This window comes from Catharus ustulatus, chromosome 4 (assembly GCF_009819885.2).
Source record: "Catharus ustulatus isolate bCatUst1 chromosome 4, bCatUst1.pri.v2, whole genome shotgun sequence".
NCBI lineage: Eukaryota > Metazoa > Chordata > Aves > Passeriformes > Turdidae > Catharus > Catharus ustulatus.
This window is the reverse complement of record NC_046224.1, coordinates 14,588,841-14,615,405: the sequence shown is the minus strand read 5'-3', so window position 1 is coordinate 14,615,405 and position 26,565 is coordinate 14,588,841. Positions and strand designations below refer to the sequence as shown.

The window sequence follows — 26,565 nt, the reverse complement described above, 5'->3', positions numbered from 1 at the left end:
CTAGTTATTTTGAAATATGAAACAGTTTGGTTTCATACCAATTAGTAAATGTCATTCGTGATCACTAAAAAATTAGTCCTCCTAGAATATCTGTCATGAAAACACAGGAATGTTTAATAATATTGAGTTTAGCCTTCTTTGCAGACAGAAATTGTTTTAAATTAGAGGCTGTTGCATAGTCTGTTTCTATGTTCTGGTTGTCCATCTGTTTAGGTGTTTTCTCTGGACTGGAGAACTGTCAACTGCTATGTCTTGGACAGCTCTGACCACAATGAGAAACTGAAACTGCACTAAGACTAGATAATACTAGATAATACAAGGGCAAGAATGTATCTGATTCCAGTTCTTTTAAGGTAATTAATGCAAATATGATGATTGATTCATCTATTTATATGCAGAGAGGCTTGGGTCACTGCTATGAACTGCTCAGCTGTGAAAGGCTTTGTAAATAAAATATAATGTAGGGGGAGAATGAAGGAGACTGGGAACACTGTGTGTCAGTATGGAAACTGGAAGCTAAGTTTAGGACTTGAAGGTAACGCCAAAGAGAAAGATATGAATGGAAAGAGCTGTTCTGAGAACAAGACTGCACAAGGGCTGGAGGATGGACTGGGGGGTGGGTAAGGTACAGCACTGAAGTAAGGAAGTGATGTTTGCATTGCTACAGATGCAGAAAGATTAGCTAAAATTAGATCTTGTTGAAAACATTGAGGTAAGACTCAAATGGGAGCCATGAATATTTTTCTTTAACAGACATTGCAGTTTTTTCATGACATGGATCTAATCTTTATACAATGAGATTAAATAAAGTTTTTTTCCAAAGTTCCAAGTCCGTTTAAGGGTTGTATATAAAACATTTCTAATTTGCTTTAGATACTCAAAGATGAACAGCATATATGAAATTCTGCTGAATTCCACGGATGCAACTGAGCAGAGACTGATCTCTGTATAATCCATCCCAGCTTTTTAAAATTTTACTTTGTGTATCTGTGTCTCTTCAAAACTAAAGCTACATTGAGGTTCTTTCTCTCCAGATAAGGTAGTATGTTATTGTTAAACGCCTCTCCCAGACTGTAATTCTATTTGTGGTTTGTACTGTTGACTGTTGATTGTTAACAGGTTCTGCAGTAATGCAATTAGGTGATCCAAGGAGAACATACAAAGCATTAATAAGCCACATCTGCATAGAGCAGAGTGAAAAATATGATCGACTGGCCATGATACTCATCTAAATAAGATAATATAATTCATTTTGCCTCTTTCTCAGGTTAGAAATCTGCTCTGTCTTAATCCTCTCAGAAAAAAATCAGTGCTTCATCGTGTTCTTGATCTGCTACTCAGTGCCACATGAAATTCTGCATTATCGTACATTGTTACATTTATGGTAACAAAAAGATTAAAAGCTTTGGATAAGCTTGAAATGACACAGGGAGCTGAACAGTATGTGGCATTAGAAAGGAGAAATCTTGCCTCAAAATACTGCAGTTCTTGGGTGATGAATAATGTCTGTGTGGAAGAAGAGGTGCACTCAGCTGCTTATTCTTCACTTTCGCCTCCCTTCTGTCCTTTTGCAGGCAGCAACCCCAGTAAGTTCCCATTTGTGTGAACGTTTCAGAATGTACTGCTGGCTGACAGCTGAAGTGAGGGGTGGGGATTGCCTTTTTTCTTTGGCTGAACTGGATCCCAATGTCTGTGTTAGTTGCAGGCAAAGCTAGGCACAGTATTCCTTTTTCTGCAGAAGTCTTCAGATTTTTTTCCCTTCATAGTAAAGTTTTTGTATGATATACCTTTGCCCATTTGATTTTAAAGGGACAGACTATATTTTTTTTTAAAGCCTAGAAATATAAAATCTATTTCTATAAATGTAGAATCTGTAACAAAAAGAGGTCAGTTTTGTCATGCTTCTCCCAGAGGACAAATTTGCAAGAAGAAGACTTAGATTGCTGTCAGGATATGAGTAACACTGCCAGCACTGAAGACACGTGTTGGGTGCATCCATGCACTTGCTCTCTTTCAAGCTGGCCTCAGCAAAACTTGATGAAAACAACTGCACAAATCCATTGTTGTGTTCTCCAAGAAAAACTAGGAAGGGAAAATGGAGCAAAAAGTGTCTTCTCGCTCATTCCTGAACAGCCTGGTGTAGCAAACCCTCCTTTGAGCAAGCAGATGGATTAGGGCATCTCTAGCAGTCCTGGCAACCTACAATTCTTCACTGAATTATCTGTAGACTTTCCTGTAGGTGTGTGATATAATGAATTTGAACTTTGAATTAAGAAGAAAAAAAAAAATGTTTTAAAATTCTATCCAACAGCAAATCTGACCTTGATGAGGGTCTGTCTGTAGTCGAGTTTGTAAATATTAGCTAAAAAGAATGCAAAATAAAATAGCTTCTTAAAGTTCATTCCTTTTTAAATACTTGAGGGCACTTCAGGGCTGTTGACAATATATGCACAGATTCCAGAAATGAGATGTTGTCACTTGTATAGGTAATTATTATCTTCTTGCAAAGACTAGCAGGAGAACAAGAAAACCCAGATGGCTTTTGGTAGATATTTAAATCATTCAGAGCATACCATTTAAAGGATATTTTTTTATGAGAGAGGATGTTTGGTTTTTTTTATTGGTAAAGAGAGAAAAACATGTTATAACCCTTCAGCAGCTAATTCCTAATGTTAATTGTTAAGACTGAGTTAAAAGTGAAACTTGATGTTTCTGTTTTGTAATGGCTTTGTTGAACCATCTAATAGAGTGAGTACGTACATAATAATATTGTGAGGTGGAAGAAAACATCTGGTCAGAAGCTTTTGTCCAAATATCAAAATTAGTAATGAGATTTTGTGTCCTGACTTCTTTTCTTCAGTAATGGGACTTGAATCAGCAGGTGCAAGTCGGGGTTGCACAAGGACAGGAGTGGTGCTGCAATTTCATCTTGTGCTCTCTAAACTTCATCAGAAAGGGACAGTTGTGTTTTTAATAGAGAAGCCACATCTACAAATGGGATCTGGTTTGTTATCTGTAAGGACTTTAGAGATTGGTCAAATTGTGTAAGAGGTGAGAGAAGCATTTTAAGAAGCATGATTTGGCTCAGAAGCTCCCATTTCCATGTTGCCTGACTAGTTTTTAAAATTTTGTATCATTTCTGCTCTTTCTACTCTTCCTGCAGTCTAAAATAGGGCATTGTAGGATAAAATTTGTAATTATTATTGGCTAGTCAGTCTAGCCGATCTGTCCTCAGAAGTGCCAGATACTTTATTTGAAATTGCTGTCACGTTGATAGCCTGAGGCTTGGTAAACTTTGGAACATTGCTTGATGTTTCATGAGATAATTCTTTACAACAGTTCCTGATGCCTCTCTGTCCCATTAGCTCTTAGCCATCTGTTGCTTTGATTACACTATTATGGTGAATAAGTGTTTTGGCAAGCTATTTAGCTGTGTTGAAAAATCTTGTTTCTTTGCTTTCTAGTATTTTATTGCTACTGTTTCTTTTTTCTTTTTTTTTTTCTTTTCTCCTCAACCTTTGTAGTGCAATGCTTCTTGCTATTTCCTTCTTGTTATTCTAAGAAACAAAAGGCTAACCTAGTTTGAGGGCGTGATAATGCTTATAACTCTGCTTTGTGGCTGTTCTCCTTTCCTGTGAAAGTCCTTCTACCACAAAAGGTTGTGTATTTCAAACATGGGCTCACAGAAGGTAGATGTTATAACCTAACCATATTTAAATGTTTGGCTTCAGGACTCCTGCCTCTTAAGGCTTAAAAGTTCTTTTTTAATCTAGCCAGTGTGTTACATCAGTATTACCTATGCTCATTACCTGTGATATTTCTATAGCAAATCATAACATTTTAACCTCTCACTCCTTCCAACACTGCAAAGGCCAAAACAGGAAGATCTGGGATATCATTAGAAAGAAACCTGTATTCTCTGGCTTTATATTGTCAATTTGACCTTTTCATTTAATGCTCAGGTTTTAGAGATGAACAGAGTAAAAGACAGATGGGGTGATAATGAACATAGAGATGAGCTTCCCTAAGTAGGTTCATTTTTAGGAGTAGTGATATATCAATTAATTTTTTTTAGGCATGGACATTTGGAAAAGGAATAAAATACTGTTTTTAGACTGAAACTGAATTTCATTGGCATTTAATTTCTACTTTTAGTTTTTTTGTTACTTTTTCTACAATTAAAATAGCTGAGTTATACCTCAAAGCAAGAATTCCAGCCATTCTTACTAAGTTATTATTTCTGCTATTAATTAATAGATCATTTTTGCCTTGACTGTGAATTAGGTGGCCAAGTTTTCTTCACCAGTTACCTGCTTGAGCTCTTTAAATTGAACCACAGCTTTTCCTGGAGTAATTTCGTTTTTTCACTTTTGGTGTCTGTAAGAGATGACTAAGAACTGGGTAGCTGCAAGTGCTTGCAAAACTTTATCAATCACTTGGTCTTCAAGTACTTGTCATTAGGGATAGTAATGTTTTTAATGGGAAAATTATTGGAAGGAGGCAGCATGTTGTAATGGTAGTGAGAGGGGAGAAGGGGCAAACACTGTAAAGGAACATCTGTCTGGGGATTTTTAGACTCTCAAAGGGGTCTTTTCTGGACCTTGTAAAGCTGTGCTGTGTTGGAAGTTGAAACTGCTATCTCCTACACACAAAAGGAGCTGTATGAAGTAAACTTTAAAAAGTAAGTGAAATAGTTTCCAATATAGCAAATCTTTTGTCAAATTAAATTAGTTAATACTAAATATCAGACAAAGATACTCAGAAGTATAATCTGGAAGCTGGTTTTGCACTTACTCTGTAAGTACTGCAATAATCTTTTGTATTCCTTGTCAGAGAATATTCATTAGTTTATGAGTGGTTATTTCAGTGCACATCCTGTTCTGGGATTGTTGTGTTTTAGTGCTGAGTATTTCTTTTCTCTTTATGGTTCCAGAATGTTGTATTTTTCCTTGCTTGCCATGTTGTCAGACCACTCTGTTTAAGTGATTCCTGGACTAATTAGTAATTATGGATCTTCCTTCAACTAAGCAATGTATATAATTATTTTTTAGCTGTTCTACACTTTTACTCTTTGTGTATGGGACATGGTATATGTTTTGCATAAGAGGTAATGAATGATGTGACAGCACAATGAAATCACAGCTGTTGAGTTATCTATCTAGCTGTCTATCAGCAGTGAAAATTTCCTATTGGGTTTCTGCCACAGCTTCTCCTGAACAGGGTTATCTGTTCTCTGCAGAATGATAAAGATTTTCAGTCAGAGCCACTGTTCTGATTTAATAACCAAAATGGAAATGTCCTTTTCTACATTAGTAGCTATGGAACATAATTTCTAAGTGAGGGACTGGTCCAAGTTTGACTTTTCTGTATGTGGTCCTTCCAAACTGGACTGTAAAAGAATATTTCGTTAGAGAGCTGTTCTGATGTTTGATGGTGCAGGTACTTGTGAAATTTAACTGCAAGTTAACAATTAATTACATTTGTAACACTGCTTCTTCATGAAAGTAACAGTAATTGTTTCAGATAGTATTGACCATAAATTTTTTTGCCAATTAACACATTTTTGTTTGAGAAGGAAGTTGATAGTCCTCACAGGTGAAAACCCTGTGGCATGAGATCTTAGGGACAGATTTGTACTGCATAAAGAAATAATGATGTGAAGTTGCCTAAGATCTGGGTAGAGAATACATAGTGAATCCTGTACCCTGAGAAGGTTTGTAGCACTTGAGCTATTAGTTTTGCCTGTTATACAAGTTTCTTATTTTTTGTTCAGCCTTATGCTAGGAATACTTCTGTCCCCAAATTAGCTAAGTGTCATCATCCCTTGTGAGAAACAGATTTGCTTGTCCAAGCTGCATTTGTAATGTCAGAATATTATTCTGGTAATATTAGTGGCAATCATAGAATAAAACATTACAATCTTGACCCTTATAAAATACTTGTATTATTGGCAGTTGACAAAGCAAAATTGTTTGATTCCATCCTAGGAGATACTTTCAAATTAGAAATGTAAGTTATATTGAAGTCTTTAATGACATTTCTGTTTAGTCTTCACAGGGTTCTTATCTTTGTGGGAAAGGAAGTGACCAAATGGGGTTGTGCTCTGGGAATGACTGTAACTGCCCTGCTGGCCTGGACAGCATCTGCTGGGCTATTAAGTTCAGTCACCTGCTCTTTGAAACAAATACATGATGTAATTATGAAAAAAACCCCATATTCATACTAATGACTGCATGACACTTTTTTATTTGTCTATGATTGTCTACAGAACCAAATGGAATGGGATGGGATAAAATTAATCAGAAATTATGTCAATAAAATGAATGATTCTCATTCATAGAGAAAATGAGAAAATGCATTTGGTGTGAACATCTCTTCATAGTTTCTGCTGAATGAGTACCTTTTTTGCAAAAACATAATTTGAAATATCCATGCCTTTTTTTCAAGGGGTGACTGGTATCAACCTTCTGACCAAGCTATTTAATGTGTTGTCTGATGGATACTAAGAAACTTGGCTGTTCTAAAATATTTGTGAGACTTGTTCCATGGTCAAAGTAGCTTTTAAGCATGTTGATTTTTCTTTTATTTTCTTTATTATGTTGAACTGATTACTCACTGAGTCTTCTTAAACTCTTACATTTGTGGAATTTAGTTTCCATATATCTGTAACATACTATGTTATGACTTGCCAGATGGAGGAGTGCTTTGAATGGAGAAGGGTATTATTGGTGGACTTAATGCCATCTCTCCTAAATTCCCTGATTCATAATAATTTTTGCAATCTGAAGATCAGTGTAGTTAGTTTTTGTGCAGATATTGTTGTTGCCCTACACTTCGTAGGGTCATATTTTTACTTCACTAGTGTATGCTTGTGATTATGCACTTAGATTATACTGTATTGCTAACATACTACTAAATGCTCTTCTGCTTTTCCTTGCCTTCTACTCTCTTGATTGCCATAGCTTCAAGTTTATGGCAAATGTACAAATTTTTATGGACAGAGATTCTAAGGAGAAAATTTTAAAATTGCTGAGGGTGGTTGCCTGCAGTGCCAGACAACTTGGTTATAAAATAATGCTGATGAACTCATTAAATTCCATCTCAAGAGTAATTATATTGTTTTCCATATTGTTGCTGTTGGATAGCTATTCTGAATATTATTCTCTGTTGTGATTCTATTTTGCTTTGTAGATCACTGTTGTAGTGAGATCTTTCTAACTTCAAACATACATGCTTTCCTCTTGCTAAAAATTACGGCAACCTTTCAAATCTCAAAACTGTTTAGCTTTAAATTTTCTCAGGTAAAGGGAAAATATTAGGGAAAAATTCTTATCAATAAAATCTATTAGTAGTAGCAAATTCTGAAATACTGACTCTCAACTTTTTGTCCAGTGTGTATTAATGATAAACAAATTAATTTTGAGATGTATATGCAAGGCTTAAAGTATAATGATTCATTTCCGTCCTGCTTTTCAACATTTTCTTTTCACGTAATTTTTGTCCCAAATGGGGCTTCATTTTTTTTAACATATTGTCTAAACCTAGAAACTGGCTGTGCATAAAAATTTCCATTCTCTTAGGATTAGTCATAAACCAACAATGGACTGTTACATAGCCTGTCTGGGGCATATGAAACAAAAACTGTTTCCTGAGGTGAGAAAATTACTGTGTATGAATCAATAAAATAATACACTGTGTTCTGCATTGTCAGGAATTTGATATGTCTGTAATTCCATACAAGATGAATGCATGAACTAGAAGCCCTCTGTCTGTGGCCATGTCCACAATTTAAAGCAAATAGTAAATAGGCCATCTGCGTAATCTGTGTTCCATTATGATTTTAATTTTGGTGCTAGATTTGGAAGATACTTCGAGTGAATAGCGGGTTTCCATAATTATGTATTTTGGTTTGAAACTTCAGGCTTAAACCAGTTTTTTTGAAATATAGTTCAGACTCTCTTGGAGTATGTTTTAGTGTCTTTCCTGCCCAGTAGCTGCAGAGTTAGTTTGCTAAACTGTGATGTGGGAGCTCTAAGACTGATTTTTTGCCTGCAGTTATTTGTGCCTGCGTTGCCTGTTTGTCAGGAAAATAATATCTGGCCATTGATTATTTGAGGGTGGATAGTGCCCAGCTCACCTTTCGATGCTGTTCTATTTTTTTATTATTTAATATATGAACATTAGAGCCTGACTGAATTCTAGTTGAGCACTCTTATAGTAATAGTAAGGTATTGATTTTGTACTACTCACTCTCTACCTGGTTTCATAATTGTGTAAGTGTTCTGTAAAAATTAGAATAATTTAGGAAGGGCTGGTAAATGAGTTGGGTCTTTTCTATCTTTTCTTCCTTTCAGTTTCATTCTTCTTCTTTCTGCCAGTCTTTTCATTCTATTCCCAGTCCTCTTCCCTTTTGTATTTTCTTTCTCTTGTTCATTCTGTCCCCAAATTCCCTCCTTGCATTATAGTACTCTTCATTTTCTGACATCCCATTAATCTTCCAGTCTTTATGGCTTACTTTCCCACCTCCACAAGCACACCCACAGGATGCTTAGAAATTTTACAGCATACCCAGTTGTCAAAAAACTAAACCTACAAGTCCCAGACCCGTAATACTATGCTGGGAATGCTCATTAACTCCCACACTGTTTGGAAAAAGAAACCGGTATAGTTAGTATAAGGTCTGCAAACTATAATACATGCCTAATACTCCTTTGCTTTCCACTAGACCCTGGAACCCCTCATTGGAGCTGGGATCTGGCTTTTTTTGTTTTAACTGTGGTTTTGATCTTGTAGGAGCCCTAGAACAAATGGCATGAACGTGCAGGTACAGGGGTGTGACTCTGAAACACTGGGTTTGAGGAGAATGCATTGTTTGCCAACAGCTTAGAAAACCTGCTGCCATAGGTGGATGTACCAGCAAGTGCATCCTCAGCACAGCAGCTGCACCATGGGCAAAGACAAAGTGGGCTTTGCAGTGGGAAGTGCTGGTGGTCTCCAATGCTTCTGTCCAGTCTGACTCCCAGCATTTCTGTCAGACCATGTTCTTTACTGCTGGCAGAAGTGGCTAAGAAAAATGACAAAAGACTGCATCTCGAATCTGTATGTGATCAACTGATTGCCCCCTCCACTAATTACTTGTAAATACTAATTTAAAAAGCAGTATTCAGTGTATGGGTGACAGTGCTTAGTTTCCAAAGGCAATAATTTGAGGGCTTTTCTCTTGCTAAATAGCACCCGTGCCAGTGTTTAGTGTTGCTAAGTGGAATTATCATCAGATTCAATCCTTATCAGATGTCTCTTAAATAGTGGACCTGGACAGTTTTTGGGCATTTTTCACTCCCCTGTGTTGAGCCTTTTTTTTTTGGTCTTTTTTGTTTGGTTGGTTTTTTGTTTGGATTTTTGTTTGTTTTTGTTTGTTTTGTGGTTTTTGTTATTTTGTTTTGCAAGCTTGGGAAATGATCACTGCATTGCTTTATTTCTTATTTCTACTGTGAGGAAAATTAAGTTATTGTCAACTTTAGAAATAGAAATGTTGAAATAAGCTTAAATTTTGCAGTGGTCAGTAGTAAGGGCTTGACCTATTTGCTTCTTCTTATCCTTTGTTAGTACCTATTTTAAAGCCTGTATCACATTTAATTAAATATTTAGGGCTTAACTGACAGTAGTGTAACAAGCACTGCATGTCAAAGCAGTATTGCTAACTGAATAGCTGAATACAGCTGTGCTGTAACTAACCCCAGAATCACTGGATCAGTTGGTGATAACCAACCAGCAGTGCTTCCAGTTCCTTTCTTTCTATTTGTATTCAGAAGATAGCACCAAAAGAATCTGAGCAAAGCATTGCTCAGAGATCAGAGGAAATCAGTCCTGTCCTTTACCCTCCTTCTCTGTTATGCGGTAAGAATGCCAGTAACTTAAAAAAAATGAATTAGCAGACTGAACTTAAAAGATGAACTTGCCCACCAAAATGATGTCTTCCCATGGATGAAACATCTCAATTGTACAGTTAAAGATAATTGCTATTTTTTAATATTTTCTTTCTTCAGAATCCTACTCAAGTGGGAACTGCTCTTCAGGTTTTCCATAATCTTGGGACTTTGAAGGATACCATTGCTAATGTGGTGGATGGATACTGCACAGCACTGGAAGAGAACATAAAAAATGCTTTGGATATCAAAGTGTTGACCCAACCATTTCAAACAGTCACAAGAGGTGTGATACTTGAGAATGATAATTCTTTTTTATAGGAGTACAGTATGTTATAAAATTGAAGAAACTCTCACATCCAAGCCCATTTTAGAAACATTTCCTTGCTTGCTTTAACCAATAGAGGGTGGGAGTAGGCATATCTCAGAAAACATTTAATTTTAAAACATTTAATTTGACAAAATCGGGTCTGTCTGATATTTCACTCGGAAGTTTTCCATTATTCCTCCCTGACGCTCCTTCTTAACTTGCCCGGAAAATTGTCCTCATTAGGTTACAACTTTGTAGTATTTTTTTAGCTTTTTTTCATGGAAAGATGTCTCCAAATTCTGCTTTCTTTGTATTGGTGGGAGAATTACGGGTTGGAATTATTTGCAATAAATGGAATAAGCCTGCAACTACATTGTTGTGCTTTTGTCAGGTGAAAATTGTTTCAAAGCAGACTGTTCAATATGAAGAAATGATGCACTATTAAACATTTAGTTCCCAGTTAGCTCATGTACCAAAAATTACTGAGGAATTGGGTGAGCAGGCAGATTTGAACTTTGGTGCTACGAACATTCAATTTTTTTTTAAAAGTCATGCAGTAAGGTGGGGGTCCAGAACCATAATCAGTGGCATAATACAGAAATGCATCTTTTCTCAAGTTAAGTTATTGTTTAGAAGCTGCATGCCCTTCAACTGGAATATCACTTTTTTTATTAGTTTGTCCATGTATATGAGCTGGTAATAGCTGTATTTTTCTCAGCTACTCTCTCTGCCATTTCACTTTGCTCTTATATCCTGCAAAACTGCTCATTGGTATTACTGTGGTGTTTCTGTGGAGGTCTGAATTGGTAGAGCACATAACAGTCATGAGCATGAGGTATCCCCACTGAACTTCAGAGTTAGTCAACTTCTCAGTTGAGACAACTGAGGCCATTCACAAATCTCTGTTCTGAAGGTATTTTAGGCTGCTTTCACCTTAAAAAAAGTATCTGTCAAACTGCGTAGAGATCTATTTTTCCAATATTTTAATTTTCATTTGTGGAAGCTGAAATGTACTGCTGTGTATGTTTAAAAACCATTTAGGTGGCCCTGGTAGAGCTGCTATGCCAACACCTGGGAACACAGCAGCTTTTCGAGCAGCCCTCTGGACAAACATGGAGAAACTCATGGATCAGATCTGTGCTGCTTGTGGACAGGTACTCTGCACCTAATTCCTGTTTTTCTCATCATGCAATTTTGAATGTAAGAATTTAGATGTCACTTTCAAGAAATTCTCTCTTACAGGTGCAGCATTTGCAGAAAGTATTGGCAAAGAAAAGAGATCCCGTGTCACATGTCTGTTTCATAGAGGAGATAGTTAAGGTAAAATTTTAATTTAGCTGAATATACTTTTGTAAATCTCTTAAGAAAAATGGGATGAGAGAATGAGTTTGTTTACAATTTTACAGTTCCATATTTTTTTAATTAAATTGATGAGAAAGTGTTGAAACTCAAACTAACATTGAAGGATATATTTGTGGTCTGTAGGTTATATGTGTAGGATGTAAACATGTTCATTTTGTTTTAATTTCTTTTGTTTTCTTTAAAAAGGATCTGATAAGGCACCACTGTATGGATCATTAATGTCATTCCATAATACCATGTGATTTGAGTAATTAATTAAATCTGTTAGTTTGCATAGGAGAATGTGTCTTCATCTATCATTTTCAGCCATCTGTTTCTCACTTCTTAACAATTTCTCCCTTGAAAAATAATCATGGCTGTTCTTTTGAGTACCTATTATTTTCCATTCATTTGCATTGTTTTTTATTCATATTTGGAATAATTTGATTAATGGTCTCCTTAAGTGGTAGGAACAGGATTACTGAAACTGTCTCATCTACCTTAGTAGAAGAGAATGAAAACAAAAGATGTGTTCCTGTTGACATTTCTTTCCAAGTGTGTAACTGGATTTTTAATTTACATGGACTTAATATTTGAAATAACTTGGGGAAGCTCTTCATATGCAAACATGGTCTTCTCAACAGTGAAAGTAAATAAGGTTAAATATAGCCTTTATGTGTTTCTTAAGCCCTTCTCCAGAAGGTGTTGCACAGAGCATCACTTTTCTATGAGGCATTTCAAGCCTCTCTTTCTGTGTTAAAACAAACAAAACAAAGCAAACCACAACAGCAAAAAAACAGCCCAACCAAAAAAAAAAATCGACAACCCCCCTTAAAAAATTTATAAACTTTTAGCATATTTTCTTAATTAAAAAAAGTTTAATCTAGCAAAAAGTATCTATTGCTGCCTGGGTGGATCAGCCCTTCAGTGGATCAGCATGTTTAGGGAGAAACATAGAAACCTGGAGAGAGACCAGAAATGCTGAAAAGAAGAGTTTGGATGGAAAGGGAGCTTAGGTAAATGATCTCTTGGTGTTCATAACTAGCTCCCACCCTGTGGCCATGCTTCTCAGTTTCACTCTTCCCTCTTGTAAAGTATCACTTGAAGAGGAGTTTTTCAACAACTGAAAAGGCAGTTTTTCCAGTTTTTGAGGCTGATAATAGAGGGAAAGCAAAGGAAATATTTTATCCTTCTGGAGACTAAATGAACAGGGAGAATGAATTTCAATGGAAGCAGAGCAAGGAAAAAACTCATTAGAAAATAAAACTTACTGGGTTGTCTTATGCTAAACATGTTCCATGATTTCTCTGATTACCCTTCTTTCCCTTGAAGTTCATGCTTCAGGACTGCATCTAAGTGAAAAGTTTTATGTAAATAAATAAAATCCATCTGTTTATCTTCCCACAGTTACCACTCTTGCAATTACTTTGCTCTTCCATGGGTGTTCTGGTGTAGTGTAGTGCCAGGCTGTTCATTGTCATTCTCAGTGGGGCAGCTCAGAAGGAGTGGTCCATCCTCATGTGATGTTCTGCTAGCAGAACTCTCTCAGCATGGCACAGTACTGCTGATGGCACAGATGCTTGACTTACTTCTTACCTGAAATGGTTCAGTATAGCACCATGTTTTTCGTGGACATTGTCACAGTTAGACCATTTGTTCTGGTGTCTCTTGAAAAAGGTGTGGCACCAGGCTGCAGATGGGTGAGGTCACACCAAAGAGTAGAATTGTTGTTCATCAGAACCAGACACGTGCTGCATGCTGCTGAAATTCTGGAGTGTAAGTACAGATGGCTGTATGGGAGAGTATGAATTGGTTTAGATATAAATAAGAAATTGGTATTTTGCCATTTACTAATGAAGATTCCATTTCATATCAAACTGAAATGTGATTTCCTCAGCAAGTGTTCTGGAGAGGGAGAGAAGTTGGATTTCTTTATTGTATTCTATTTCATTAATAAACTGAGCAAATGAACAAAACAAACCAAAGGTACTAACATTGTACCCATTTGCTAGAGCAGCATGCCCACTCCAGAAGATAGGAAAACGAATCATCCACTCTACAGTCTGTGCACTAATTACTGTTACTGATGTCAACATTGTTATTATAGTCATCTTCTGCAGCAGCTGCAGTACCACTTTGCCTGTCCATCTGCTTCCTTGTTTTGATTACTGCAATGCAAGTATCATCCTAGGAAGCATAAGAGAGGAGGAGATCCAGCCTTTTTAAAGCACAAGTCCTTTAATAGCAAGGAAGCTACTTGCCTTTTTTTTTTTAAGTCATCATTCTCTTTTTCCATTGGGGATTTTTTGTGTCTTTCTTTTCACAGATAGCACAGCCTGCAGTATTTCTAATTTTGTATTATGATCTCCAACATGTGCTTTCCGGCTTTCTAATTACCTGTTAGCATAATAATATTTAGTAGTGTTGTATCATGTTGTATCCAAAAATGTAGTTTTAAAAGTACTAGCTAATTATTAAAGGATACACAGAAAATCTCTGTTAAAAAAAAAAGAAACAAAACCTGACAGATGAAGAAAATGAGGTACAGAAGTTGGAAAATTCTAAATACTGTAGTTCAGCAAGAAGGCAATGACAACACCTGCATCTCTTCTACCCTGTGGTTTCTACTACAGAATTCCCTTCCAATTTTTACCAGCTTTAGGTGTGGCCAAGAGTTAAGTAACAATCTTAGGCTTACATGAGGAACACGGAAGAATCTGGACATTGAATTTACACTGCACATTTTTTCACTCCTTCCCTTTGCAGATCTAGATTTTGGTATTTTTCCCTTGTCACAGTATGAAATTGAGGCAGTTCTGAAAAGAAATCATGCACTCATAGTACCTTCTAAAAACGGCTTAATTTCATACTAGTTATGAACTATCTATTCATTATTAATGTTGACATATTTAAATTACAGATGTAATTTTTTAACAAATCTATTAACTGTTTAAAGGAGAAGCACAATTGAATGGACATTTCGTAGGTTTTATGTAAGAAAAAATGGCCTTTAATGACTAGATTTTAGTTGAAGAGGGCTAAAAGAATTCAGAGCTCATAGAGTTAGTTTTGGGGAAAATGAATAGAGCTTTCATTGTATAAATTTTTTTAAAAGATAAGGTTAATGCTGTCATGATGTTAAGGGTAAAAATTAAAATTACTAATAAAATTTAAATAATGTAAATTTGGTATTTTTGTTCACCTTATGACTGATTATTTTTGTCACCTTTTTTGATTGCTTAATTCACCTTCAGAGAGCTAATGGGTTACTTCAGTTTATTCTGCTTTATTGCTTCTCTTTTTCAATGTGTAGTGACTAATCCTTCCTCAGCTGCTGTAATGCCTAAACTACAATTGACTTCAGTGTAAATCACACCGAACATATCTTTCTGTGACAGCCACCTTCCTAATTAAAGATAAGAGTCCCTCTTAGCCCCTTGTAAAAGAGTTGAAAATCATCTTTGAGGCTCATCTATTTTGGGTCCTTCACTCCTACACAGGCCTCAAGGAACAGTTCTGCAAAGAGAAAAGCAACCTGGAAAGGCAAATAATTTTGAAGGGGGGGTTGGGGTGGTCAGTAGAAAGGACGAACTGGGGTCTCTCCACTGGGCAGGAAGGTACAGGCAGCCCTGCCCTTGCTTGCCTTTGGGTTCCTGTTTGCAACCAAGGCACATCACAAACCCCATGCTTTACGTAAGCCTCCGGGTAAAAAAGTGAACTGAGAGTTGTAGGGAGTGTTATTATGTACTTTGTGGAGGGCTCTTATCATTGCTTCTGCTGATGAATGTTTGGTGAGTAAGCAGGCTTTTTTCCTGAGTTGTCAACACTGGCAATATGAGGTGTTAACGATACAGAAAGAAATGTCCTCAGCATTACATAAGATAAAGAAAACGAATGGAAAATATAGATGTTTATTGACAGAGTGTACTTATATTTCACCTTCTTATTTCTGCTCCCCGTCCAAACTTGTTAAAAAATACTGCCACTTTGAAATTTTTCACATCTACCGTCACATATTCACATTGAGTTGACGCAATTTTTAAAAAATCCCATGTGGAAAAAATTGAAAAAGAATCTAATTATTGTCTTATGGGAATTGAGAAAATAATACGGTTTTCACCAATTATTACAAGTATATTATTTATTTTTCAGTATTTTTGTAGAAGCAGAATTGGATTACTTGCACGTCTTTTCTACTGTGATTTCTGTTTGTTATTTAAGCAATAATGAGGTACTTAGTGAAGATCTAAACACAGGTGGATGAGCAGGTTTTTGGTTCCCAAAATATCTAAGGTACTTTTTGTTTCAGATTTACAAATTGCCCTGCTGAATTCTGTTGCAGGATTTTTGAGGACTCTTAAAGAGCCAAGAAGATCATACCAGTTAAAAGTCCCAGTTCTCATTTGAATGGATCTGCGTGTTCAGACAGCCATACTAAAAGTAATTTGATTCTAATTCACATGGGAGGGTGAGAGCCTGTGCAATGGTTTTCTAATGACACTACGATTTCTGTAGAACTTTAATTCCGTTTCTCTGGCAGAAATGTGCAGCTGTGAAGAAAAGGGGTGATGTGGAAGTTGCATAGGTTAGTAGGTAATAATGACTTTGTTCTTTTTCACTTCTCATTTGATGGTGTTTGTGCAAATTGCAGGTCGCTGAGGGACTGTGCAGCTACAAAAGGCATGCCAAGGGAAACACAGTTCTGCCACAACATGATTCCATCTTTCTGCTTGACACCAGCCTCACCTCCGTGAGGCTTTTACTGCTCCACCTAGGGTTAGGATTCAGAAAACCACAAAGCCCAAAGTTCCAAGCATTCTGCAGCTACACAAGATGTTCCAAGGAGAACACAAGACTGCCACAACATGGCTCTGTCCACATATTTTTGCTTGGCACCAGCCTCACCCCCTTGAGTCTTTTATTCCTCTGCCTAGAGTTAGGGTTATGCCCAGGTTTAGGGTTCTGCCTTGCATTAGGGTTCAGAAAACCACAAAGTCCAGGGAATGTACAGCTGCAAAAGGCATGTCAGAGGGAACACAGGACTGCCGCAACATGGCTCCCTCCACATCTTTCTGCTTGAAAACTCCCATGAGTTTTTTACTGCTCCACCCAGGGTTAGGGTTCCACCTTGGGTTAGGGTTCTGCCTTGGGTTAGGGTTCAGAAAACCACAAAGCCCTGAGCTCCAAGCACTCTGCAGTTTCAAAAGGTGTTCCAGGGGGATGCAAAATATTACATCAGTTGGTTTTCAGTCAGCTTGCCATTGGAAAAGAAATATGTTTACCAGAAGTGCTGCTTTTTATCATCATTCTTGTCAATGTTACCTGAACAGGTCTGGCCTGTCTGGACTTGTTAACAAACCTGTTGCCATCCTTTCATCCTTGGAGGGGATATGGTGTAGTCAAGGTGAAAGCATACTTTGAATTGAAGCTGTACATACTAAATCACTTCTCTGGATAGAAGAAAGCTGTCAAATCCCCGGAGTAGTTACTGGCTTTTAAATACTAAGTTCATTTATTTCTAGTTGATGCCTATCTTGCAGAAATATGGAAAGATTAATTAATGTTTTAAGTAGTTTTGAAGATATAGGGCACTGTTTAATATCTAGGTATTTTTGTTCCTTACAAATTAGTTTTTCTGAGGAATCACATGAATTCCAATAATCTATGAAATGCAGGGTCTTTATTTTCTAGTTACGAAGGTTTTTGAGAAATAAAGCAAATCAGCTTTTGTTTCTTTTGTCACTTCCATAAAGAGACCTTTTCAAAATGTTGCACTACTGCTGGAAGTCTAGAAACTATTACACCTTGGATATAAACTGATCAACCCAGTGTAATGAAATTCTGTGCCCCGCAGTAAAACAAAAAAAATCAAGGTCATTTTTAAAATCACAGTGTCATTACTGACATCTCTGAACCTGTAATATATAATATAAACAACATTAGAAATTTAAATTCACTCTTATTTTAAGAAATTTAATACTGACTAATATAAGGATATAGGAAAGGATTATTGAAAACACACTCAGAATTTTTCTTTTCTTTACTGATTAATTGCATTACTGAGGATGATGGCTTTTTGTTCACAGTCTAACAGTTAACATTTGGCAATTATGTTGCTATAGAAATAGTGCAAATAGATTTCCTTATTTCTGTCCCATATGATCTTGCCATAAAAAATTGTTAAATCATTTGCATTGTTGCTTTGTTGGTGGAAAAAATCCTTAGACTGTCCTTTAAACGTCTCCGTTTTTAGAGCAACATTCTCAAGTCCCGTATTTCTCCATGGCGGAGCGTTTGATTACAGATGGAAAACACTGTATGTATTAGTATGCAAAGCCTGATTTCAGGAGCCTGCAGCAACTAGCTGCATGGTAATATTCACTATATTGTTTTACATTTCAAAGAGGCTTCACAATAAAGATGTTTTTCACATTCTACTCAAAAGTATCAAAATTTCTACAGGGAAAAATAAGTTGGAAGTGGTTGTCATGAGGTAGGAGCCGGTTTAGAATCAGTGGGTCAGATTTATTATTTCAATGTTAAAATAGCTATTTTAGACACACACAAATATGATAATTCACAGATGGGAAATTACACTCATTAAGTTCTAAATTTACAGTGTGGAGGAAATAGAGACATTTGTAAAAATAAATATATGTCCTTTCAGCATCTTCTTACATTCTCGTCTAATAGTGAAGAAGGGGGGTACATTCATTCTCATTCCTTGAATTCAGATTTAATGTCAGATACTACATAGTTGTTATAATAAGAACAGAGCAAAAGAGATTTAATTTCATTTCAATAATAGCAAAGTTAATTAGTAGTTTGATATGTGTTTTTTAAATGCGGTAAGCTGTTTTTATGTTTGAGGGGACTTGAAATCAGTTTTCCAGGCTTTAGCATTAATATTATTTTATAGTAAGAATGAATACAGATCTTCTAATATCTTTCCTTTGATGATACTGGTACTCAGCCCACTATTGTTCAGTGGTTTATTAACTTACTAGTAGCTGTTAGTGAAAGTGGACTGTATTTTTTTAATTCAGAAAACTAGTCATTTCTATGTGAGTGAGAAAAGGTGTCAATCTGTAGTTTCTTCTGTAATCTTGTGAGCAGGGAACATTGAATCTAAATTTCAAATCTATGCCGTTAATGCATCAATCTGAGTAATAGTTTTGCTTCACACTATTAACAAGTCTGCTTAGGTGCTGTAATACCATGCACTAAAGATAAAAGGACTACTGAAAAAAAAATTAATAAAGTATAAATCCCTCCCCCCCATTCATTCCATACCAGTAAAAGAGTACTGATCTAAATCCTTTCCTTACCACCCGTCATTGCATGGAAGGTGGCGGAGTCTGCAGGCTGTCATAGTTGCACTGTGTTCTGAAAATTTTTATCAATGTGGGATTAATCATGAATGGCCAGCTGAATGGCCAGGCCCAGAAAGTTGTAAACAGTGGTGCAAAGTCTAGCAAGTGGTCACTAGTGTACCCCCACAGTGGATCAATACAAGGTCCAGTTCTAAGACTTCCATTGGTGATCTGGATGATGGGCCAGAGTGTACTGTCAGCAGGTTTGCTGATGACACAAAACTGGGAATAGTGGCAGATGCTCCAGAGGATCATGCTGCTGTCAGGAGGGACCTCAGGAGACTGGAGGAATGCGGAGGAATGGTCTGACAGGAACCTTATGGAGTTCCTGGGACAGAGAGCAGAAAGAACTAACACTGTCCAAATGTCTCCTGGCACTGCCCTAATGCAGTGTTATTAAGCTGCATCAGGGGAAGTTTAGGCTGGACATCGGGAAAAAGTTCTTCACGAGAGTGATGGGCCATTGGAATGGGCTGCCCAAGGAGGTGGTGGAGTCAGCATCCCTGGAGGTGTTAAAAAAAAGACTCAGTGCCATGGTTTAGTTGACAAGGTGGTGCTAAGTTGTACGGTGGACTTGATGATCTCAAACTAGTTAATTTCCAAACTAGTTAATTCTGTGACTCTGTGATTCTATTATACAGTCTTAAATGTTTTATCTAAAACTCACTCTGTTATGGGAAAGTTGCACAGTGTTTGTGCCGAGTATTGACAACAGTGACTTTATAGTAATAGTTGAAATGAAATAGGTGCACAAAATGAAAATATCTGAGTGGATTGCTAGTTATGGTTCTGATTCAGCAAAGCACTTAAGCACATTTTTAATTTCGCATAAATAAGATATACCATGGAAGTCAAACTACCTCTGTCTTTTAATAAGGATAAATTTTGTTCCATTCACATAAACAATAAAACGAGCCCCACTGTTGAAAAAATACATCACCATTTGTGGTCTAGCCCGCTGGACATATTTTGTCTGATTTATGGGTATAATTTTCATGATCAAATAATTCCTCTGTGAATAGTATGTGTGACTGTGTAACAAATTTTTAAACAGTGTGAAAAAGGGGGAAATTACAGTGGCTGGGCCAGAGTACAGTCTGGTTGTTGTGGTTTTCTATTTTACTCTACACAGATGCAAGTGGGTTACCTAGAAATAACGTATTTTAAAGTAGCTAAGTTCTAATAGTCCATGCATCTTTCAAAAGAATCTTTCCATTCCCCTGGTTGTGGCCAACTGTCCAGCAGGTCAGAATAATAGAGGGTTGCCCTAATGTATGTTACTGGGCAGTTCAGTTCATTTCTGAAAATAAAGAATTAACAAGATGAGGACAGATCTAAATTGTCTTGCACTGCCCAAGGAATTGCATAGAGACTACTAAATTGTGTAAGTGCCTGCTCAGCTGTTCAGTTTTGGGGACTAAAGTGGTCACTGGTCACAGGAACAACAGCGACAGTATTTTTAATTTAGAGTTTGGCTTGGTAGGTATTAGTTTATGTAAGCATGCTTTAGACATTGGAGCATTTTCACCATAGATCTTTATTAGAAAATAACCAGTTCCATGGATGATCTTACTTCCCCACCATTTTATAGTGGCACTACAGAAGTATGGTATATGTGCAGATTTTCTGTGCTATGAGATCAAAATAAAGCTGCAACCAGACAGTACATTAATTCAAAAATGCTGCGTTAAATGGATCTGGTTTGGGGGGAAAGTTCTGTTTTGCTATTATAGTCTTAGAATTGCTTGCAATTAATGTTCATAGATTTAATTTGGTTGTATTTCATGATGGGGAAAATATGTGTATATCAACCTGAATCTTGCCTATCATGAGTTTTAGATACCATCAATTGCAGTTAAGGCTCTTTTGTTGAAGGAAAAACATATCGCATGACAAGAGGAAATAACATTTTGTTTTATGCTGAAGTGCAATAATTTACTTCGGGGAGACTTTCAATTATGTATGGATGTTTTATGTAGCCTTTCTATGTGCACAGTATGCACCTGAAACAGCTTTGTGCCCAATAATAACACCTCTTAGCTTCCAAAGGTTTATGTGTTCTCTGTGTTGTTAAACACATACACTGGGTGGGGGGACACGATGACAGAATGGTGACCTTTTTCCAGTGTTGTTGGTTATGGCATAGGAAGCTGTTGGAAAATGATTGCTACAGAGCTGGAAAGATAATCGGATGCAGTTCATTACTCATCTTGTCAGCTGCTCCTGCTACAAGGGATTGTATCACAAGATGTTAATCTGCTTGTGACTAGATTTCAAAGCAAGCACTTTTATTTTGGAGGGGGTGTAAATAATTTAACATCTTTCAATTCTATTTCATTTTCAGAAGCAAGAGAAATGGAAAATTCCTGCTTTAAAGACTCAGAATATTAATGGATAGAAATATTAGTACATCCTTGTGGGTTATTTTACAAATACATGATGATATGCTGCGAAAAGCTCTTTAATTGCAGAAATTGTTCTTTTTAAACTAATTATGAGGTAATGTATTCCTTGAGTAGTGGAAGTTAGTCTGCTAGCACATTTCAGTGTGTTCTGCAAGACAAGTATTAGGCACAAGACAGATTTGGACTAAAAGAGCCCTATCTACACGTTGAATCACTAATGGGGATGTACCCAATGCTCCCATACATTGTCTGCCACTGAGGATATTTGGTGTAGATGTGGAGGAGGACTATATTCATTATTTACAGACGGAAAGATGACAAGAAGGTAATTTTAGCTAGTTGATTTTAGTTTTCTGAAAGCAAAAGGCCCAGAAGAGCAGTTCCTTTTTGATAGTGTGGTTTGCTGCTCACAATGCTGTATGAGAGGCACAGGGGAAGGCTTATAAACTTTCCATTGCATTAGGATGAGCCAGTAGATTTCTTGTGTGCATTTCAAGCAAGCAGAACTGCCTTTTCCAGCTTCATCCTGCCTCTCTTTTTAAGTCCTTGAAGTTGTCCAGTACAAGAGACATTCCTTTAATTTCCTGCTGGAGAAAACCACTCCTTTTGCTACCCTTTCTGTGTAATTTTCTAGTGTTGATTATTGTCAGATGGAATTGCACATTACATTTTAAGCAATTAAATTATAATTCTCATAAATCTAACAAATCTAATCCTTATTAGAATACATTATTTTAAAAAAACAAGCAGTGAGAGACTTAAATGTACTTTCAAAAGTAATATATTGGATTTATGTATAAGCAAAAGAAATTGCAGATTTAAACAAAATAAATTGTTTCTGGATGCTTATGGTTGCATATGGCACTTTTTTACTCCCTCAGGAGAATCTAATGCCAATGCCTTGTTATATTCCAGTTTTGGTAGCTACAGTCCACCCACTTAAATACCCCCTGGTGTACGTGTAGGCAACAGTATCCTCTAGTTCCTGCCACAAACTCTTACATGGTCTTCTCTGTGCTATTAATCAGCAGCTATATTTCCCCTCCAGAGAGACTGCATCTCAGCACTGGACAGGCTGAAATCTCATATCATGTGTTATAGAAGCAACCAGCACTCTGTAGACAGTGATTTTAGTTAGTTCCAAAACAGGGCATTTATTTTTTCCCCTAAACGTTTTTGACCAGTCAGTCAGTAGGAAATGTTACTTGACTTTTTCATGAAGCTTTTCCCTTCTCTCTCTCCTCATACATAATACAGTTGGCTAGCTGAGCCATAAGGGCTTTCTTCAATACATAATTCTGATACAGGTGTTGTACACCATTTCCCCAGGTCAGAAGACACATGCTAATGAGCAGAGGCTAATTGGTATGGCTTTGACTACTTATGCAAATGTATGCATGTATAAATGTATATAGAGATACATAGAAAAGTTACAAATTTCCACAACAACATAAAATGTCATCCCATTTTACCATTGCTTGTCACCATGTTCAACCTGACAATTAAGACAGGAATGTTGATATGGAGGGGTACATGTGTATTTGTTATCTGGACCCTTTATAACTGTGTTTTCTGCTGAGACAGTAACAGAGATGTAGATGGTAATTACAGTAATGAAAAAAAAAGTTGTTTGAAAGTGCTTTTTAAGTATTTTTCCACCATCATTAGGTTATTTAGAATTTGAATTAAGTGACCATGCTCAACAGACAACCATTGTTCCAGGCTGGGATAGAGAATATGAAAACCAATTAAAAGTGAAAGGCCATTTGTTTTATAGTAGTTTTCATGTTCTAAATTTGAAACTGTGAAATAAAGAATTAAGTAATTTCACATTTATGCTGTAGCAATAAATTTAGCAAAAAAGTCTTATGCAGTGAACCTTCTTAATAATGTTCTGATATTCTAATTTTATTTTATGAAAGTCAAGCACAATTTTACAGAAAATACAAACCTAACTATAAAGTAAATTACTTCAGTTTCTAAATCCAACATTGTCCTCAAGCAGTCAAAAATGAGATTCTGTAATCCCACTTTATTTTAACATTCAGTGTTAATTATCATGCATTTTATGAATCCAGTAGCATAAAAGATGTTCTCTCTTAGTTCTTAACACATGACCCAGAAACTTTATCCTTCGTCTTTAGAGAAAAGGAGTAGAGCTGGATGAATTCCTCATCTAATTGCAGAGTTTGTGATGATAATCCTATTTTTTCATCATTACTTTTAGATTTATCACTATACCTTTGACTGATTTTCAGGTTTTATATTAATTCTTTAAGATGATTTTTTTTTAACTGAAACTTGAGCTTGAACTCACAGTCTCTCAATGAATAGATCTTCAAGAGGGATGTTAATGAATGACATTGTAAAGACATTCATTGCTTTGCCCATTATTGCCACTGCTATTGAAAAAAAGACCATTTTTTCCCCCTTTATCATCATAAGTAGTAGTAATTGATTTGGAGTAGTGAGACTTTAAATATAATAAATTATCTCCACCTTTTTGTGGTATTGCTGGGCAGTGCAGAAGTTAAATTTACTTTTTTTTTTCTTTTCTGGTTATCATTCCTATAATGGTTTGGTCAAACTGGTTAATGCAGAAGCAGGGTCAAGGGATGGCGTATACAACATGTGAAGAAGAAAACAGTTCTGTTCACAGCAGGTTTTCTCTTCCCATTACAACACTGAACGGTCTTCCAAGTATCTTAACAAGCAGGCAGAACAGGATACCCATCCTCATCTCCTGGATTTTTTTTTGTATCTCAAACACACAGGTATCAAAAATCATGCTTTAATGCTTGACCCTAAGTGCCAGATGTTGGGGCCAGTAGGGAAGCAGCCTGCCCCTGCACACCCCTTTGGTGTGCTCCCATTTCCACTCCTGACTGCAAGCGCTGTTGGCACCAGGCAGTGAAGAGTCAGCCATGAGGTTCACTGTACTTTTGTTTTATGGTTTTGGGAACCAGAGCTGCTCTGTGTGCAGCATGCAATGGGTTTGGTCCCTGGGTGGAGTTTGCCAGTGTGTGGTATTGGCAGTAAATAATTGTTGTGCTGCAGCCAGCAGGAGAACTCCCATGGAATGGGGAGGTCACTGCGGTGCAAAGAGATTTTCTAACATGTCTCCTGTGGTGTGCTGCTTTGGGCTGCATTCACACCCCTAGAGAACTGGGAGCATTTCTCTCAGACTTGGAGGAAAATATTTAATTTGAGACAAGACTGAAACTTTTATTTTCTCCAATACTTTTTCTAGCTCTAAACCTGAGGGAAACTTCTCAAATTTCACTTTGCTTTTATTCTCAGTGATGAGGAGCAGCTTTGACCAGAAGCATTTGCATTGCTTGAGATTCTTTGAAAAGAGTATGTTTTGAAATTTGTATTCTTTTTGTCCCTTGCTCTCAGGATGGCCAGTCTGATATTTTGTACAAATTTTGGACTGCAGTAACCCAGACACTTTCCTCTCAGTTTCAGTCAGCAACAGACTGTAAGTATTCAGGATAAATTATTTGTAATGTGTTCTGTAATTATTTTGAATCTTGCTTCTCAGTAAGCCCTTTGCCTGTACCAGAACTATAGCAGTGTTTCACTCAGCACAAGGTCTGTGTGTTTAAAACTTCTGACTTTGTAACCAAACAGAATACAGTAAATTCACGAATACAAGCCGCACTGACTATAAGCCGCATCTCTGGGTGTTGGCAAATATTTCGGTTTTTGTCCATAGATAAGCCGCACCCGAATATAAGCCGCTTTGTCGTTCGCAGCGAGGACCCGCGTGCAATTAGTAACAGAACCGCGGGAGGGCGGGGTTTACTGGCTGAGCTAAGGCTGTGCAGGCTCGGCCCGCTAGGGGCCGCTGACGGGGCCAGGTGGGCCAGCACGGTGCTGCAGCTCGGGGCCGGCCGCCGCTGCCACTGGGCTCGGTCACCCCGGGTCGGCGCTGCCCCACGGTGGCAGGCAGGGACGGAGCTTCCCCTGCTCCTACGGCAGCGGCGGCGGGCGGGGACGGAGCTTTCCCGCGCCCGTGGCGCCGGCGGCGGGCAGGGACGGAGTTTCCCCGCTCCTGCCGCGGCAGCGGCGCACGGGGACAAAGCACCCCGTCGGCTCCCCGAGCCACGGCAATGGCTGCGCGGGGCTCCCGTCGGCTCCCCGGGCCACAGCAATGGCGGCGCGGGCTTCCCCCCCCTTCCCCGGGCCGCGGTAGGGGTGGCCCGGGTCCCCCCTCTCCTCCCCGGGCCGCGGTAGGGGCGGCCCGGGTCCCCCCTCTCCTCCCCGTGCCGCGGCAATGGCGGCGCCGGGCCCCCCCCCGTCTCTCCCCTGGGCTGTGGCAGAGGAGGAAAGAGAGCTCTCCCGCCTCTCTCCCCGCCCCCCGTGCTGCCTACAGGGAGCCAGGCTCCACCCGCGGTGCAACAGAGTAGCGATTTGTAACAATCGCAAAATGCCGACTTTGCAGCTGCTCGGCTCAGCACTCTGGCAGGCGCTTCTGAGGTTGTATTAGCCGCTCCTGATTATTAGCCGCATTTCCGGTTTAGGAGCAAAATCTTAGTCAAATTGGTGCGGCTTGTATTCGTGAAATTACTGTACTCTTAAACTATGGTTGAATTTTCAGAAATAAGTATTTCCTGTTTCATTAAGTAGTTGTTATCTAATAACAAAAAATATTTTTCTAACTGTGAGTGGAGGTGAAAATGTTTGGAATGGTACATTATACTTCCTAAAGCAAGTGGGTTTGCCAAATTCAAAATTAGTAATTTGATTTTAAAGATAAATTCTCAGTCTTTGCTTGTTAAACACTGATTGGTTGAAAAAATAGGATTTCAGCCACCTTTTGGATGCCATTATAAGCAGGATTTTAATTACTTCAGAATGGTCTTATATAAATACAGATAAACAGCTGTTGTTCTGACTATACACAATTTTCTTGACATGTGTAATATGTAAATAACTGATACAATCAAGGAATATTAAATATAAATCATGTTAACATAAGACAGTTCTATTACCAGAACATGCTAATGCAGCAGCAGTTGGATCATAGGTGAGTTTGGTACTTTCATGTTTGCACAGAGTGCTTAAAGTTAATCTTTTGCATGTAGAGGTGAAGTGAATACAATGTACATTTATCTTTGTGATCTCAGCTGTTGCACTGGCCCTACAAAATTTGGTCCTTCCAGGCTTTATAGCAGCAATATAATTTTGAGGAACTCGCTGGTGGA

General features: G+C 37.7%; 1 protein-coding gene across 2 annotated transcripts in view; it reads left to right on the top strand.

Moving 5' to 3' along the window:
- The window catches only part of COG5 (component of oligomeric golgi complex 5), a 175,745-nt gene that overhangs the window by 104,225 nt on the left and 44,955 nt on the right, over positions 1 to 26,565 (top strand). The window contains exons 8-11 of one of the 2 annotated variants that reach the window (XM_033057501.2): positions 10,047 to 10,212; positions 11,278 to 11,390; positions 11,479 to 11,556; positions 24,755 to 24,836. In XM_033057501.2, the coding sequence (XP_032913392.1) occupies positions 10,047 to 10,212; positions 11,278 to 11,390; positions 11,479 to 11,556; positions 24,755 to 24,836 (439 nt within the window). The remainder of the gene's footprint in view (positions 1 to 10,046; positions 10,213 to 11,277; positions 11,391 to 11,478; positions 11,557 to 24,754; positions 24,837 to 26,565) is intronic. The other variant, XM_033057502.2, reaches the window with a different exon arrangement.